This window comes from Vanessa cardui, chromosome 30 (genome assembly GCF_905220365.1).
Source record: "Vanessa cardui chromosome 30, ilVanCard2.1, whole genome shotgun sequence".
In the NCBI taxonomy this organism is placed as follows: domain Eukaryota; kingdom Metazoa; phylum Arthropoda; class Insecta; order Lepidoptera; family Nymphalidae; genus Vanessa; species Vanessa cardui.
Window position 1 is genome coordinate 5,283,522 of NC_061152.1, and position 19,971 is coordinate 5,303,492.

Here is a 19,971-nt window from a genome sequence, read left to right on the forward strand (position 1 = left end):
GCCTTTTCCGGCACCTGAGCCTTGTCCGGCACCTGCACCTTGTCCGGCACCTGAGCCTTGTCCGGCACCTGCACCTTGTCCTGCTCCTGAGCCTTGTCCGGCACCTGCACCTTGTCCTGCTCCTGAGCCTTTTCCGGCACCTGAGCCTTGTCCGGCACCTGAGCCTTGTCCGGCACCTGCACCTTGTCCTGCTCCTGAGCCTTTTCCGGCACCTGAGCCTTGTCCGGCACCTGCACCTTGTCCTGCTCCTGAGCCTTTTCCGGCACCTGCACCTTGTCCGGCACCTGAGCCTTGTCCGGCACCTGCACCTTTTCCGGCACCTGCACCTTGTCCGGTACCTGAGCCTTGTCCTGCTCCTGAGCCTTGTTCGGCACCATTATCGGAATCAGTTTGTTCGTCCGAGTCCCAAGCGCTGTCTGAGTCGTCGTCGTCTTGGTCGTCGTTGGTTTTGTCAGCGTCAGGTCCTCTCACCGGGCCGCCGTTACCGTTACAAACGACAATGGTCTTCTTTACCGTATCGATTTTGTCAACAACTCCTGAAAAGTTCATTTACGTTAATATTTTATGATTTTTATTTAAATGTTACAATCGTAATTGCGTTAAAGTATCACTCACCAGGGAAACCGTTATTGACGATAATCGGATTGCAGGTTCTGATAATTTGGTATGATAATTTATTGCCAACTGGAAATAAAAAAGTAATAATTAATATAAAATTTAAAATAAATTAATCGTCGTTGTGATTCGATTTGTCTTGAATTAGTTACTAGAGTTTTAAGGTATTAACTGTCGTCAAACAAATTTAATAGACAATGTTAAATTGAAAATGATTTATAAAGTACCATGTGATATCTTTAATATATTATATTGCGGTCTCTTAATCATGGAGGCCTCAGGTCTAAACTCCTCTTAATCTCGTGCTGGTAAGGATGTTACTTACGTGAATATTTGTATCCGTTTGCAATTGCTCCAACCGCGATGGAAACTGGAAAGAAAACGATCATTAATACCTTTGAAAAAGAGCTTATAAACTAAACCAGTATATCCAACACGAACATAAGGAGTTAGGGAGGAAAGTGTTCCAAATCTTAACTTTCCACTGGAATTGAATATTTCTTGACAGAAGATATTTTTGACAGGATTTTGGATTTAAAATCAGTACTCAAAGATTATTAAACATATAGCTCCTAACTGGTAGTTTTATCCAGCGTATACGGGGCGTCGCAGGTTTATGCTATAAAATAGCCTTTGTGCTTCTTGGGGTATCATCAAATTCAGTTCAATTCAGCCGAGAAAGCGCAACAGACAGATATAGTTTAGCATTTATAATATTGGATTATATGACAATTGTAGTAGTATTCATTGAAAAGAGAAGTGCAACTAGTAACATAATAATATTTTAGTAAAACGTTCTCCGAAGCGCACTGTGTCTCTTGATATAAGTTTTATGTAAATAGATTTCGAAGTCTTCTTCAATTACGTATTAACACGTTGGCATCTGTATCAATTTCTTTTATTTTTTTCCATTCCCGCGGTACGGGGCGATTACGACCTCGTATGAAAAGTATCATAATACCGGCACGGGGCTTATTAGACAGCCTAACGTTTAAGAAACTAAAGCACGCTATGATGTGATGATGTGATGTTATCGAATTTGATTTCCTCAGTGTTGTAGGTGGTCAAAGAAACCCCGTATTATATAGGTACACCACAGCCGAGATGGCTCAGTGGTTAGAACAAGTGCATCTTAACCGATGATTTCGGGTTCAAACCCAGGCAAGCACCATTATATATATGTGCTTAATTTGTGTTTATAATTCATCTCGTGTTCGGCGGTGAAGGAAAACATTGGGAGGAAACCTGTATGTGTCTAACTTCATTGAAATTCTGCCACATGTGCATTCCATCAACCCGCATTGGATCAGCGTGGAAGAAATATGTTCCAAGCCCTCTCCTTAGAGCGAGAGGAGGCCTAATGGCCTGCTAATGCTCAACAGTGGGAAATTTACAGGCTGTTACTTTTTTTTTTACAGCATTCTATTTTCAATAGGCATCATATAAATATATTTATCACTTTCCTACAATATATTAAATAGACGTAACGATCTCCACACGACAGAGAAATATATGTTTTTCTTAGACCGTACGCAAGGGAGACTCGTACGAGGCGTGTTTGACCTCATTTCGAATTGAACGTGTCACGATTCCTACCTTGTACGAATAGTGAGCTGAAGGCATCGGCGCTCAAATGGTCCTTATCTGGAAATACAAAGATACAAAATTAGTAATTTAGAGTGACAATCATAGATTTGTGCAGTCAGAGTAAGAAAACCTTCGTCAGTTTTCAAATGAATTCCTTCATCAAGTCTTAAACTCTTAGTACCTTTTGAATCTAAACATCAAATATTTGAGACGCAATATGTCATTGTCGATCGGTAAAGCAGATTATCGCTCGCACTGAGCATACGAAAATAGATCTTAAGGTGACAAATCTTTTCTTACCCCGACTGTACGTACATTTCGAATGTAAACAAAATATTTATTATAGATGGCGTAACTTTCACATCTAAAAGTTTGTTAAGAAAGTGATAGATGCGCATGGTGGTAATGCTTTGTGCAAACCCGTTTGGGTAACACCCACTCATCAGATATTGTTGATATTATATATTGTCGCCAAGCGGAAATACTTAATATTGCTGTGTTCAGATCTGAAGTCTGAAGCTACACGCAAAAGGACATAACATCTCAAGGTCAATGGCACATTGGTTCTGTAACAAATATTAGCCGCCAATATTAGACAGTGGTTACCATTTACAATTAGACGACAAACTTTACCACAAATAAAGAAAGAGCGAAAAGTTGAGATTTTTTGGGGTAGCCCATACCAAAAATAGTAACAAAAATTGAACTATACTGTGAAAGACTTCTATGTGCTTTAGTAACATGCTCCCAGTATTGAGAATTAATGCGTAATAAGGCGATGGAGAGCCGAGATGGTCCAGTGGTTAGAAGGATGATTAATTGGTTTAAACTCAGAGAAGCACTATTGAATAGTGCTTAATTTGCGATTATAATTCATCTCGTGCTCGTGGTGAAAGGAAAACATCATGAGCGTAGTGGAATATGTTCCAAACCTTCTCCTCGAAGGGAGAGGAGACCAGCAGTGGGAATTTTACAGGTGCACCACAATCCATTTCATAATCATTTTAATTCTTAATGAGGGTCTAGTTAATGGGGCGGGCCGCTTTTATTGGTAATAATCGTTAATATTGCTGGCTCTATCGATTTCGTCAGCAAATGTGTTCTGCTAGACTATTGAAGTAGTATTTTAATAATTATATTGCCGTAACTTAAAATTATTAATATTTTCTTCATATACTTTTCGAGTTAACAACTCATTAGCGTGATTTAGCATACCAGTAACGCCATCTATTATTTAAAATTAGAACTCATTCTCTATGAGTCGCTTTCTAACGTATTGAAATCGTACTTACTGTCAAGTAAAGCGGCCAAGTTAAGGCAAACTCTGAAGTATACTTTAACAGTGCCGCTGACGGAGCCGATTCCTGGAAAAAACAATGTCAAATTAATTATATTGTAAAAGATACTTATATCGTTTGTATGGGTATGTTATAGAGACGAATAATGATATATTTTCAAGTCTGCATTTAATTAATTAATCACAATGTTAAGGTACAGGAATCAAGATAAACTCTTACGGAACCAAATACTCGCTCCTCATTGGTCGATATTTACGACTAAAAGTAAGCGCTGCAATCCGGCATCTAATACCATCCTATGAAATGATTCGACCAATGGCGGTCACGCGCATTGACCAATGGGATCGCACTTGAGAAACAGAAGCGGTTTAGTTCAACGCGGACAAATTTTCACCTGGTGATTGATTAGTTGAATTCTCACCCTTATTGTTTGTGTACTTGTTGATGTAGAAATTGACTTGTTCTGTGGCCTTGACTACTTTGAATCTGGAATAGACATCGTCAACTGACTGAGCGCTACCCTTCACTCCGAATTGCTGGAAGTTCCATGAACAGAAGTCAGGTTTCGAATGGAATTCTGGAAAAAATAACAGTGAAGTTGATATTTATTTTTAAACCACAATAGGCTATTTAACAATGCGAAAAATAAAGTATCAATTATTGTAATCAGTATATACTATCAGTTTAAAAATGATTATTTACTAACGATAGTTGAAAGTTATACTTGATTTATTCAAAAATCCATAAATAAAAAGGCATTATTTTAAACGTTTGTCACGTGACGCAAAACGCTTCTGATTGGCCGGGTTTACGATGAAGTCACAGATTAAAATACGGGCAAGTGACGTCAGCGATCCCTTTGCAGCGCCATATTGTCCAAGTAGCGTTTACGCACGCTATTTAAATATGGAATTTTTAATATAATATTTTTGGCAAACGTGTACTAAAAATATAAAATCAACTTTTACTAGGTTCCTTAAGCGCTACTAATTAATATTAAATGGATTTTAACAAACAGGTTATTTAACAATCAACAAATGGCATTTGGTGCATTTAAGATCGATATTAAAAATATCTGTTAAGTAATCAATGCTCTTTAATTCACCTTTAGAGTTTATTCTTTTAATAGAACTTAATTAAAATCGATTAAGTCGAAATCGAAATACAAATCGCAAAACGAATGATAAAAGAAATTTCTTCAAATAAAAAAAGCTGATAATTTATACGTTTTACCTTTATAATATTGAAACAAACTTACTGTGTGCTCCCAGATGACAAACGCTTATCCTTGCGAGGGCAATGGCCACTAGAAAGAGAGAAAGATATATTTAAAATAACAAACACTCCAATCGTCTTCAAATCATCAAAAGTAGAGGCATTTTAGCAATAACATTGTAACGAACGTGTGAATGGTCCCAGTTTGGGCGCCAACTCTACCGAATTATTACTTTATAAAAATTGTTCATAGTAAAAGTGCCATTGTCTATAGAGAATTATATAATTATATAATATAATTATATAATTACCTTTAAATAATTTGAAATATATATATAAAAAATAACTTACTTCTCGTTGAGAGAGAGCCCACTGTAATGAAAAATATAGCATTAATATAAGATAAATAATATTAGGAATATATGAAAACAACTTAAATTAAATTTGTATCTTAATATTGATGAGTTTTAATACTAATTTGATCTTCTTAACAAAAGCGTACTTTATTCAAGTAGGCTTTTAAGAGGACTTGAAAATCATTCTACAGAATCGTAATAAATATAAAGTTCTAAAGGAAGATACTACAGTGAAGCGACAAGAAACTCAGCAATTGTATCCGACATTTGAAATACAAAGCTGTGTCAGTTTAATACAATTTAATGTTTATAATATATCCTGTCTGGAAGTCAACAAGAATTAGCTCTACGATTTTTTATTATCTATATATATATTCTTGTGTTGAATTACGTGTTTTTATATTTTTTAAAGGATGCCTTATCTCAGGTAGGAAGATCAGGAAGGAGAACGTACTTTGTGTGAAAAAAGTGTCCTACAAAAAATTAGAAAGAGAAGTAACAGAATTAGAAAGAGAGAAAACTTACAGCCTTCGTAATGTTTGTCCATGATGCCTCCAACTCCTTGTGACACTGGAAATAGATAATAAAAAAATTAAAATATTATTTATTTAAGTACATTTCGATCGACGTGTTGCGGTAATTAATTATTGTACCGGTTCTGAAATACTGAAGAACCAACAAGACACTTGGGTACTCTTTTTGAATAATTAGCAAGTACCCTATTCTTAATAAACAATTCAATAGTAGGTATAAACAAAGTTGCTTTCTGTGTCCTTATATCCCTATGTATGCTTAAATGTTTAAAACTACGCAACGGATTTTGATGCAGGTTTTTTTTATAGATAGAGTGATTCGAAAGGTTTTTGTATATAATAACATGGACAATACAGTCAAGAAACACTGATCATTTTAAAAGTTTGTAATGTGATGTCGTTAATAAACAAATTCTGTCGTATATTTAGTATCAGTATCGCACCCGTGCGAAGCCGGGGCAGGTTGCTAGTATTGAAGATTTTAACATCCTTATATTTTATTTAAACTTACGGTGAACGAGGAAATTCAGGACTCCATTGAAGTTCGTCGGTCTTCCTGTAAAGCAAAAATATTTGATAAATAAGTCAGCAAGGCAATCAATAGATGGCGCTTATTGTTTATTCTGTGTTTTTGAATCGCGCAGGCAAGATGTTTTCACTGGGGTATATATAGTTTATACTAGCTGTACCCGCGATCGTGTACGCGTTCGAATATAACCAAAAAAAGATTGTAGCCTAAGTTACTCCATTAGAGTTGGGCATAATAGTTCGCAACTGAGATCGATCGGTTTAGTTCGCCGAACCAAAACGAACTAGTTCGCTCTTTTAGTTCTTCAGCTCCCAACTGCTTACCGACTACCGAGCATCTGGGAACTGAGGACAGATGATCTAAAACAGCGATCTGACTCTTATTGACTCAAAAAAGGGCAGATCGTTCGCTCGTTTTGATACTGTACTTACTGTGACAATAATAAATTAATATTTTCGACTTAAAATAAAAGATAAATGAAATGAATATTCGTGAAATATATTATATTTATTGCAAACAACTAGGTTTATTATTTAGATAGTAATTAAAAGCTCTAATGTTTTAGTATTTTTGCTTTTATTTTTTTTATTAATTAATAAATAATAATATTGATATTAAAATAATTTAATGTGGTGAATATTAAAATTTGATTATTTTCGTTTGACTTTTACATGCTTGTCAAGAAAGAGAATATGTATAAGTTTTCGTTGATTATTTTGAAATTTAGTCTTTTTAGAAATTATCAAAAATGAGCGAGTGTCAGGTAGAATAACGCGCGAGCGAGCGAGACAACATTAGTTTGTTTGGCGCAACCTTTCCTCGCTCAGCAACGAACTAACGAACTATGGATCGAAAAATCGGAGATCTAGTTCGCGTAGTTCATCTGTGGGAGCGACTCTTTCGAACTAGTTCGTTCGCGAACTACACAACTCTATACTCCATATTATATCAGTTATAGCCAGTGAAAGGCCCGTCAAAATCGGTCCAACCGTTCCAGAAATTATCCGGAGGAAACAGACTGAGAAACATTGTAAATATATATAGTATATGTACCGTGTATCCATATGCATTGAGTAAAAGAGGGCTATTTTAATATTACACCGCTTAATGACGCTGTAAAGCCCATTAATGTCAAACGGCAAAGACATATTCTTTATAATATTATAAATGTGAAAGTATCTCTGTCTATTTGTAGATCTTTCACGACCAAACCGCTGAACCGAATTTGATGAAATTTAGTATGAAGCGAAGAAGAAAGGACATTGGCTACTTCTTTTGCCTGCCACGTGACAACCTACACCCTAAAGGCGCAGGCGACTACTAATCGAAAATAAACCTTTCATGTAATTATTTATTTGATACTTACTTGTTTTTTGGAGATAGTTCAGAGATTGAGCATCACATACTTTTGGTGAAGCTGGAAAAAGAAAACAATGGTTATAAGAGTAATCATATCAAACCTTATATATAATATTTAATATATTACCCTTTAATGTTCTTTTTTATTATGGTTTAGGTCGGCGGACGAGCATATGGGCCACCTGATGGTAAGTGGTCACCATCACCCATAGACAATGACGCTGTAAGAAATATTATCTATTCTTTACATCGTCAATGTGCCACCAACCTTGGGAACTAAGATGTTATGTCCCTTGTGCCTGTAGTTACACTGGCTCACTCACTCTTCAAACCGGAACACAACAATACTGAGTACTGTTATTTGGCGGTAGAATAACTGACGAGTGGGTGGTACCTACCCAGACGGGCTAGCACAAAGCCCTACCACCAAGTAAAGTTCAATAATATCTCTCATTAAATTACTTGAAAATATTTTAATAATATACCAGTAATAGTCAGAATCTAAGTTCTCTCCAATTGCAAAAAAGTAGTCGTCAAAACAGTAAGACCATACATAAAATACTAATTATCCTCAAATAACCAATTATTCTAAATTAACGTACTATCCTGTCATCTACGGACATAGTTTGTAGCTATTAGTAGACAGGCGGCTTATCTAGACTATGTGCTGGCCCTGAGAATTATGTTTGTGACAAGGATACAATAAAAAAAAAGAAAACAACTTACGTTTCAAACCGCTGAAAATGGCGTTAAACCCTGCAGAAATCGTAAATCGCTGTGAAATAAATCATTTAAATTTTAATAAAAAAATATAGTAGCTTAAAATATTTTTATAGCATCTAATGGCAACATTAGTAAAGTTGAACAACCCTTAGGTTCTCAGGGGTGTTATAAATATGTTATTACGTATATATGGCCAGGGATATCTGAATAATATTTTGCCTGTTTCGGATAAGGTTACGGATACAAAAATGTCAGATTATCCGATTGTTTCGAATACTTTTAGTTCGTTATTAGATTATTTAGACATTTCAAAAGAGATAATTACAAGGTTTACATATTAAAGTATATTTGTAGGCTTGATATTAGGCATTACAGCAGAAAGAACAGCCAATTTTAGCTACTTTCCTTAAGTATAACACGATCCAAAAATTAAACTATAATGTTAAAAAATATAACGGATTTGGTAATGGTTTCGGATAGATCCTTATTTCGGATCTCCGATACTTTGGATTACGGTTACGGAGCTCTATATGCCTGATTAGGTGAATGCATTAGGTATGATTAATATATCTTTATTAACTATATAACAATATGGCACTTAACTATTTATACATGATTGAGTACATATTCGATATTCAGCGGATTTAACTGACCGAATTATTCTGAAAATTTCATAATGGATATGATGGTTCCAGAATAATTCGTGAATATTTATTATGTGAATATTGTTTAATGCAATTTTAATGTAAAATTTTACTCACCGCTTTTGATCCATGACTTTTTCCATGGCCTTGTCTGAAGGTGGGAGTGCCAGCTACAGTGGCAACCTAGAAAAAAATTCAAACAGTTAGCAACTAAAGAAGTTTCACTTCCAAAAAGGCGGGAATACATTTCAGTAAATTTTTTAACCTTGGGAATAACAATGATATACCTGTAGTTATGCTCACTCGATTTAAATTGGAACTATTACTCTTTGGCCTTAAAATATATAATAAGTGAGATTGGGGCAAGATGGCCCAGTGGTTAGAAAGCGTTATTAACCGAAGATTGCGGGTTCAAACTCAGAAAAGCACCACTGACTGTTCATGTGCTTAACTTGTGTTTATAATTCATCTCGTGCTCGTTAATGAAGGAAGACATCGTGAGGAAATGTGCATGTGTCTAATTTCATAGAAATTCTGCCACACGTGCACCACCACATTCCACCAACCGACATTGGAACAGAGTGGTGGAATGTCTTCCAAACCTTCTCCTCAAAGAAAGAGGAGGCCTTACTCCAAACAGTGGGAAATTTACTGGCTGTTGTTGTTGTTATTTGTTAACATATAACTCTAATTCCTAGATATCGGCAACAGCTGGTATCACTCGCATCATCGAAGAACATATTGGCCTCCATTCCCCACTGCTCGGAAATTTACAGGCTGTTGTTGTTGTTGAGATTGGTTAGGGAAAAGGTAAAATTGTTCAGTTTATGCCACGTAAAGTTTGAATATGATATCCAAGAGACGTTCGTGTCTGGGTAAGAAAAACAATTGCCTATTGAGAAGGAAGAAATATTTTAAAAACCAGATGGAATTTTCATAAGAGCTGAGTAAATAAATATTTAAAAATGTACATACCTATATTATGTAATTTTTTTTTATTCGTTCTTTTGTATAGAATTAAACTAATTTGGCTTCGATGGCGACATAAAATGTCAAATTAAAATTTCTTCGAAATTGTATTCATTTTTATTTAACGGGTCCTCGGAGTGGCGTACCCATGAAAACCGGTGTACTCACAACTTGACCACGAAGGTCGTCATATATACAAGGTTATTGGTAACTCGACGTATATCCGTTAGGAGGTGATAGGGGTGACTATTTGCAACATTTTGAAACCCCACATGCATAATCCAAAAGTGAACCATTTTTGAGTTATCACGTTTTTTAGCTTTTTTCATAATTGGTCAAAAATGCAACTTCAATAATTTATTTAAAAAAAAGTATCAAATAAAATCATTTTTTTTTTCTTTTGTTTTATGAAAAGGATTAAACGTGTCCCTCCTCCCCTACTAACGAATACACGTCGAATTACCAATAACCCTGTATATATAATTATAGGTTTTTTTTAAATATATTATGTAATATCTGAATGAAAATGAAATATCAACCATTTCTTCCAGCCCAGCCCAGCCGGCACACAACCATACTAACTAATGCTATTTGGCGGTAGAATAAGATGTATGGTTACCCAGATAAACTTTCACAAAGGCCAATATTTTTTATATATAAATAATATAAAAATGAAAATACTCACTAACGCTACCACGATCAAGAGCTTCAAAGAGACCATTTTCACGGTTGGAGCGTGAAAATTATGCAATAAATTCGAAACCATCCGAATATATACTCATTGCAACAATTAAAAATATAGTATTTAATCAGATGGTTTGTTGTATGTTTAAGAAACAGCTATAAAACAAATATATATTTGTTATAGCTAAAATATGTCCATAGAATATCTTTGATGTCTGTTATTATGTAAAATAATTGTCGCTAACCGATTCATCAGTTCCGAAACCTCGGATACGACGCCAGTATGTCTTTTCGGATAAATGATTAATTCTCTACAGGTTTCGGATACGGTTACGGATACGAAATTATTTCGGAATAGTTGAACCTTCAGCTTTACTTGGCCACAATTTATAGTAGACTGGTACTCAAAATTTCACATGCTCTTTCAGTGTGGTCGTTAATTGTCATCATTACACAGTATAAAACAAAGTCGCTTACCGCTGTCTGTCCTTATGTATGCTTAGATCTTTAGAATTACGTAACAGATTTTGACGCTGTTTTTTTTTAATAGATAGAGTGATTCCAGAGGAAGCTTTTTGTATATAATACATGTAAAATATAAGAAAGAAACACTGCTATAGTTTTGTTAATACAATAATTTTCTTGGTGGTAGGGCTTTGTGCAAGCCCGTCTGGGTAGGTACCGCCCGCTCATCAGTTATTCTACCGCCAAATAATAGCACTCAGTATTGTTGTGTTCCGGTTTGAAGGGTGATTGAGCCAGTGTAACTACAGGCACAGGGGACATAACATCTTAATTCCCAAGGTTGGTGGCACATTGACGATGTAAGGAATAGTTAATATTTCTTACAGCGTCATTGTCTATGGGCGATGGTGATCACTTACCATCAGGTGGCCCATATCCGTCGTCCGCCAACCTATACCATAAAAAAAAACCTAACCTATGACCTTCTCTAAAATTAAAAAACTACCTTCACGCCCATTTTTATCAATTTCACAAACATAAAATTAGTATACATTGTCCGAACGCTTCGTATAATATCAGCTACGGATTAATAGGCTATTTGACAATGCGAAAAATAAATGGTGAATTATTGTAATCAGTGTATATTATGAGTGTAAAAATGGTTATTTACTAACGAAAGTTTAAAGTAACATTAATTTATTCAAAAGTCCATAAATAAAAATGCGTTTTTTTTAAACGTCTGTCACGTGACACAAAACGCTCCTGATTGGCCGGGCTTATGATGATGTCACTTTCTTATAAACTTTACTTTTCTACTATATGTACTACAGATTAAAATACAGGAAAGTGACGTCACCGACCCCATTGCAGCGCCATATTGTCCAAGTAGCGTTTTTGCGCGCTGTTTCAATATGGAATTTTAAGTGATATTTTTCGGCAAATATGTACCAGAAATAAAAAACACAACTTTTACTGGGATCCTTAACTTCTACAAAATAATATAAAATGAATTTTAAAAACCAGTCAAATAGCATATTACAAATGCTATAGAATAAATTACGGATATAAGTTTAATTACAAATTTGTAAAGAATAAATTACTTAGCACTTATATGTATATGAGCTGAGATGGCCGAGTGGTTAGAACGCGTGCATCTTAATCGATGATTGCGGGTTCAAACCCAGGCAAGCACCGCTATATATAATTGATTTATGTTTATAATTATTAATTTGTGTTTATAATTCGTCTCGTGAAAGAGAGAGTAGCGTCTTCTCCTTAAAGAGAGAGTAGGCCTCAGCCCAGCAGTGGGAAATTTACAGGCTATTATTATTGTTGTTGGTGTTAGACAATATAGTAAATAAACGTTTTGCTCTTACATCGAGGAGAAGGTTTGGAACATATACCACCACCGTGTTCCAATGCGGGTTGGTGGAATACACGTGTGGCAGAATCTCTTTGAAATTAGATACATGCAGATTTTCTCACACTGTTTTCCTTCACCGCCGAGCACGAGATGAATTATAAACACAAATTAAGCACGTTCAGCGGTGCTTGCCTGGGTTTGAACCCGCAATCATCGGTTAAGATGCACGCGTTCTAACCACTGGGCAATGTCGGCTCTTTCAAATGCATATCTTTATTTACGCATTGCTGACTACTGGTTCATGCTTCACGTGGGTAGATTAAGGATCTACATAAAACGTATATATCATAAAATAGTATATAACAAAGTCGCATACCACTATCTGTCCCTATGTATAATCTTTCAAATTACGCGACGGAAATTGATAAGGCTTTTTTTTTATAGATATAGTGATTCGAGAGGAAGGTTTTGGTATATAATACATGGACAATATAGTTCAAAAACACTGATAATTTTCGAAGTTTCTAATGTGATGTCTCAGTATTGCACCCGGACGAAGCCGTATCATCAGCATATTTAAGCCAATTTACACTAAGCCTTGTCGTGAGTGTCCACGTTTCATCTCCGTAAGTCATGACGGGTAGGACGCACTGATTGAAGACTTTCGTCTTAAGGCACTGTGGGATCGACGATCATATTTGTCGCAGAACCGACAACCGTTGGGGAAAACGCGTTCTAGAGTGGAGACCGCGTCTCGGCAAACGTAGGACGTCCTCAGGCACGGCGGAGTGACGATATACGCAAGGCGGCAGGCAGGTGCTGGATGCGAGTAGCCGGAAAAAGACCACAGTGGCGTGCACTGGGAGAGGCCTATGACCAGCAGTGGACGGGTACGGGCTGATGATGATGATGATGTTGACACTAAGCCAAAATGACTTATACACCCAAACCTTCGAGAACAACTTTGTCCATTGAAGAAAAACGTATCTAAATCAGTTTAGTAGCTTTTGAGTTTATCACGTCGAGACAGAGAGACAGCAGAATATTTTGTTTTGTAATATATAATGAACTAGTAGTCGCCCTCGGCTTCTCTCGCTTTTAAGGGTGTTGGTTGTAACCAAAATGTTGTGTGAGGCAAAAAAGTAGCCTATGTCCTTTCATGGAGTTCAAGTTTGCTTCATAAGAAATTTCATTAAATTCAGTTCATTCGTTTGGTAATGAAAGAAAAGAAAGAAAGAAAGACTTATCTTTCGGAATTTTGAAAGAAAAAATTATGTGGAAATAATATGTTAAGTGTAATAGTGTTGTATATGACTGTTTTTTATTAAATGTTAAAAAGTGTAACTACTGATGTTCTTGCCGGTTCTTCTCGGTAGAATCTACTTTCCGAACTAGTAGTAGCTCCACTTAGTACAGTTGTTAAATGACGATTCAAAAGTGCTTGTAAAAGCATACTTGTACATACAATAAAACGGTATTGGGTTTATTTCTATGGAAAATAAAATCTCTTGAATAGCCCAATATTAAAGAACGATGACAGATGTTTTATATTTTTTAAACAATTGTATAAATATAATGAGTGTATGCTATTGTTTCCACTGAGTAACCAAGGCCAAAATAGATAATTGATATGGAGGAAATAACAAATTGATAACAAATGAAATTCGATATAAAAGGGGGCGTGTATTTATGTAAGAAATTGAGCAGTCTCCGCTACAATGCTTGAAGCCAAAAAAATACACAAAAATACAAAAAGAAACAAAAAAAATTCATTATAAAACTTGTTCTACAGATAACTTTAAAAACATAAGTGTAATCTTAGCTTTCCAAAAATGAATAAAAATCTACATGAATAAGTACATGACGAAAAGTTCAACAAATGGTACGCAAAGGCGCTTATATCTTTCATATGTGCCGCAGAGGTAGTATTTGGCCATCAAACACGATTGGTGGTCAATATTGGTATTTTTTGTCCTCGACAGATACCTCACACCACCAAAAATACCCACTCGTGACTCTTCGGTTAGACTAAGAGACCGTAAGATTCACACTTTTTACAGATATTTCATCATCATCATCATTATTAGCCCACTGCTGTCCACTGCTGAAAATAGGACTCCCCCAGAGCGCACTACGTTGCTCGGTCCTCTGCGTCCCTCATCCAGCTTCTACCAGCGATCCTGCGAATGTCATCGGACCAGCGAGTTGGAGGTCGTTCTACATTATACTTTTGCCAAATCATTATTCAAAATATTTATCTAATAACAACAACAGCCTGTACATTTCCCACTGCTGGGAATAACCTTCTTTCCCATTGAGGAGAAAGTTTGGAACATATTCCACAACGCTGTTCCAATGCGGGTGGTTGAAATACACATGTGGCAAAATTTAAATGAAATTAGACACATGCAGGTTTCCTCAAATTTAAAATCAAAAATAAACACAAACTAAGCACATGAATATTCAGTGGTCCTTGCCTAGGTTTTAACCTAGAATCATCGGTTATTAATCATCTAACCACTGGGCCATCTTGGTTCATTTAAGTAAGCTACAATTGTATCCAGCAACCATTACAGCTGCGGCAAATTAACTCCAAGCCGCTTCAATGGGAGAGAAGGAAAATTAATGAAATATTTATCTAGATTCTAGATGGATCTCGTATTGCTGACTAATTGCACACCCGTGAATAAATTATTAATGCACATAATATGACTAATTTCCCAAAAACAGGTGAACAAACAGCCTTTTATTGCAAAATCAACACTGATGCCAAAGTACGTCCAAAATGTTCATGTATGTTTAGTAAAAAGCAATTATTTTAATATTACAAGCAGACACTCCAATTTTATTATATGTGTACTAGCCGCTACCCGCACCTTTGTTCGGATAGAAAATATGAATATATTTACAAATTATTGCATCTTAATCGATGATTTCGGGTTCGAATCTAGGCAAGCACCACTATACACATGGGCTTATAATCATCATTATCATCGCGTGCTCAGCGGTGAAGGGAAACATCGTGAGGAAACCTGCATGTGTCTAATTTCATAGAAATATTGCCACATGTGTATTTCAACAACCCGCATTGGAACTGCGTGGTGGAATATGTTATATCTGTTCATTATTGCCATTCATATACTGTATACACATACACAGTATACTGTATTTATATGTATATATCTTTTCCTCAAAGGGAGGGCCTTAGCCCAGCAATGGGAAATTGACAAGTTGTTTGCTAATCAACCAATCAGATGCAGGAATAAAGGCAATAACAATAAAAACAACCAATAAGATTCTGTTGTATTTGATTTATTTTTGTTATATTGTATCAATAGATCATTTTAATAATGTTTACAAACATAAGTTAATCATTAATAATTAAGTTTAACGAATTAAAATTGCACACTACCATGATGATTTGCTGTGCAGTTCTACCAACATTATAAACTACAATTTGCAATAAATGAATTTTATTATATAAACAATACAGCTATGAAACTTATAATATACAATTATATAAAACAGGTCTGGCAATATTTCGATAACATCTTTATTTGTAGTAACTTTTTTTGTGTATAAGGAAAATAATATATGAGATATTTAATTATGCTATATTCTTATTGCGGGTTCAAACCCACGCGAGAACCACTGAATATTCATGTGCTTAATTTGTCTTTATAACTCATTTCGTTCTCGGCGGTGAAGGAAAACATCGTGAGCAAACCTGCATGTGTCAATTTTCTTAGAAATTCTGCCACATGTCTATTCCACCAACCCGGTTTGGAACAATGAGGTGGAATATGTTACAAATCTTATCCTCAAGAGGAGGCCTTAGACAAGTAGTTGGAAATTTACAGTCCGTTGTTGTTGTTCCATTTCATCCTCCATCCATTTATAATAGGTAGGCAGACTTACAAATGGGTCACTCGATGGTAAGAGATCCTGGCATTTAAATATCAGTGACACATATTAACAATACCGATCATAGTCAAGTTAAGATGATATAATCTCTTGTACCTGTTACACTGACAAACACATTGTGAAACCGGTACGAATAAAAAATTAAATATTACTGTTTGAGATTGGAATAAGTCATGAGTAGGTTCTACTCACATAAAACCCTACTTAACTATATAAAAATTATCTATTTAATGATTCCATTGATATTTTTAAAAACAAAAGGCTATTTGACTGGTTTTGAAAATCCATTTTATATTATTTAGTAGAAGTTAAGGAACCCAGTAAAAGTTGATTTTTTTATTTCTAGTACATATTTGCCGAAAAACATCATATTAAAAATTCCATATTTAAATAACGCGCGGAAACGCTACTTGGACAATATGGCGCTGCAATGGGGTCGGTGACGTCACTATCTTGTATTTTAATCTGTGGTACATATAGTAGAAAAGCAAGGTTAACAAGAAAGTGACTTCATCATAAGCCCGGCCAATTATGTTTATGAGCGTTTTGTGTCACGTGACAAACGTTTGAAAAAATGCATTTTTATTGATGAATAAATTATGTATTATTTTAAACTTTCGTTCGTAAATAACCAATTTTAAAATCATAATATCAATGATGTTGTAGTAAACATATATGTCGTTATCGCGCAAAAAGTGAAGACTAGAAAACGTCCTAATTGTGATGTTTGCCTTTAGTCGTTTTCATCGTAATTATGCCAGTAATACGTTATAATACATCATAATTATGTAGTAATGCGTTTTGCGTAATTAAAACATCTAGTTTTCCCTTTTACTTATTGTTTTTATCAAGCTATCCTTTTTACTTGTAACGAAATGTAAAATAAACGGTCCCCGGCGCGGCGCACTTTTTTCTGTTTAGTATGGGTATAACATATCTGTTTATTAGAATATTATTGCATAATATACACTGATTACAATAATTCACAATATATTTTTCGCATTGTCAAATAGCCTATTGTATATCTTATTCGTCACCAGCTTTCGGAATACCATGATCACCTTTCAGTTTGAACACATGATGTTTCAACAGCACTTTGTTATCGAATACCTCCCCGCAAACACAACGATACTCATGCTTAACAATTTCAATACTAGTGTTGTGATCATGTGTAATATGATCGCTCATTTGTCGATAACCGACACATATCTCTCGACACATGACACATATTTTCACTAAGTTACTCAAATACACACCACGAAATATCATTAAGATCTGACCCTTCCCCTCTAATACGTCCTCGCGCGGAATGAAGTATTTCCTAACCTTTTTAACCTTTTTGACATCATTTTTTTTCTTTTTATGACTATCTTTTATATGTTGATTGAAGAGATATGACTTCTTTGAATTATATCCACACATATCACATTTGAAATAATGACCGTGTCTATCTAAGTGTTCCTTCAGCTCTCTTCGGTTAGGTAATTTTATGAAACAGAGGCGACAGGATGATATACTCTGAATGTTATGAGTGTGTGTGTGTAACCAAATTTGTTTACGTTTGAATTTGTCGTGACACTGTGGACATTCAACAATCTCCGTTTTGTAATTGTCACTCCCGTGGTTCTGTTTTATGTGCACGATGAGGTGTAATTTATTGAAGAACAACTGACAGCAGTCGTCACAGACAAATATTTCACGCTCCACTCTATAAGCATTCTCCGAGCTGTACAAGTGATCAGTTTTAATGTGATTCAGCAACTCTTTGCCGTCTTCAAACTCATTGATGCATATCTGGAAATAAGTAACAAACAATTACTTGCATTATAATAATTAAAAATAAACATTATGTTAATATTTCATGTCTGACATTAAGGATGGACAGATGTGTAATGAAAATACTTGAAATATTGTGATATTTTTTGTAGTAACAGCCTGAACATTTCCCACTGCTGAGATAAGGCCTCCTCTTCCATTAAGGAGAGGGTTTGGAACATATTCCACCACGCTGTTCCAATGCGCGTTGGTGGAATGCACATGTGGCAGAATTTTGATCAAATTAGACACATGCAGGATGACGATCACGATGTTTTCCTTCACCACTTTTCGTTCTAACCACTGGGCCATCTCGACAGATATTTTTTGACTTAATTGTATTTATAATCATAATCAAAATATACATTATTCAAGTAGGCTTTCACAAGCACTTATAAGTCATCACTTAACAACTATATTATGTGAAACTACCACATTCTTCTACCGAGAAGAACCATCAAGAAACTCAGTAGTTACTCTTTTTTCAATATTCAAAATTACAGTCATGTATTTAAGTTAATTAAGTAAAATTATATATGTATCTAGTATATCCTGCCTGAAAGTCAACGAGTATTAATTCCACACTTTTTTATTATCTGTATAATTGTGTATTGCATAATATTAGATGAACAATTTTAATATGATACATATGTGCATAGCAGTAGGGCTTTGTGTAGAGCCATCTGTAGGTACCACACATATAAGGTAATGGTCCAGTATAACTACAGGCACAAGGGACAGAACATCTTAGTTTCCAGTTGGCTGTAATTGAAAGAATGGTTTATATTCCTTACAATGCTTGTGTCAATGTTTGACTTACATAGTATACCACTAATTATTTCTCAATAAAAAAACAATATATTGCTAATTTCTTTATTACATTACTGTATAATTACTTTTATTAAAAAAAAAGTATTTAAAATATTCTATCAGTGGTTAAAACACTGTTATATAAACTACAATTTTTTTATTTGGTTAGTAGTTGACCTTAAAGTATTCTGCCCAAATATTTTTTTTAATTATTGTAATTTACTTTTATATTAATCTTGTTGCTAAAATATTCTTATTTTTTATGAACAATACATCCAACAACGACATACTTTTAAGTAGTAAATTGTTGTAATAGACCAAGGCAAAGGAGTTATTCCATCAAGCCTTTAATAAAACGGTATATTTTTCTTCAGTAAAAAAAAAATTACGAATCGTGTCGTGTAGGGTAGGGTATGTACTTACGCCGCATACATTATCTGCTTCATTCAAAATGCTTTTTAATTCCTTTTTGTGTTTCGCACTTTTGTGAATTTCAACTTCAGTTTCGCTGGACCAACCGCCCTCAGTGCAGAATTCACAGCCATACAATTCATCTCCATTTATGCTAGTTGATTCCCTTCTATTAATTCTAACTATATCTGATGCTGAACGGAACATTTTTTTAAATAATTCGAAGTCTAAAATTGGTGTTTTTGTTTGGTTTAAGAAATATGTTACTTTTTCTCTTTTATCATAACTTATAATAATTATTTTTCCATATTAATATAAATTGTTTTTGTTGCCTTATAATTGTATTTACATCGTATTATACGTATGACTAACGTCAATGTCAAACATTTTTTTCAATCAAATGACTTGCTTGGCGCGGCCATTATAGAATAAATCGGATACTTTGTATGAAATAAATCTGTAAAAGCTTTCATGAAATAGATATATCTATAAATAGGTAATTAAAATAGTATGTAATAAACATCGAATAACATTAATAAATAATTTTTTATTAAACAAAATTCGAATACTTATCCAAAATTAAATAACTATAAATAATCCTTGTTAATTAAATAAATGTATTTAGGCTTTGTGCAAGCCCGCCTGGGTAGGTACCACCCACTCATCAGATA

At 34.8% G+C, this 19,971-nt stretch overlaps 1 protein-coding gene across 1 annotated transcript; it reads right to left on the reverse strand.

The window, feature by feature from the left end:
* Nucleotides 1–17,237: 17,237 nt before the first annotated feature.
* Nucleotides 17,238–19,690, reverse strand: LOC124542319 (zinc finger protein 81-like). Its single transcript, XM_047120284.1, has 2 exons — nt 19,313–19,690; nt 17,238–18,058 (listed from the first exon to the last, which is right to left on the reverse strand). Exons 1-2 carry the CDS (start codon nt 19,505–19,507, stop codon nt 17,291–17,293), a joined length of 963 nt encoding a protein of 320 aa, XP_046976240.1. The 5' UTR covers nt 19,508–19,690; the 3' UTR covers nt 17,238–17,290.
* Nucleotides 19,691–19,971: the final 281 nt, after the last annotated feature.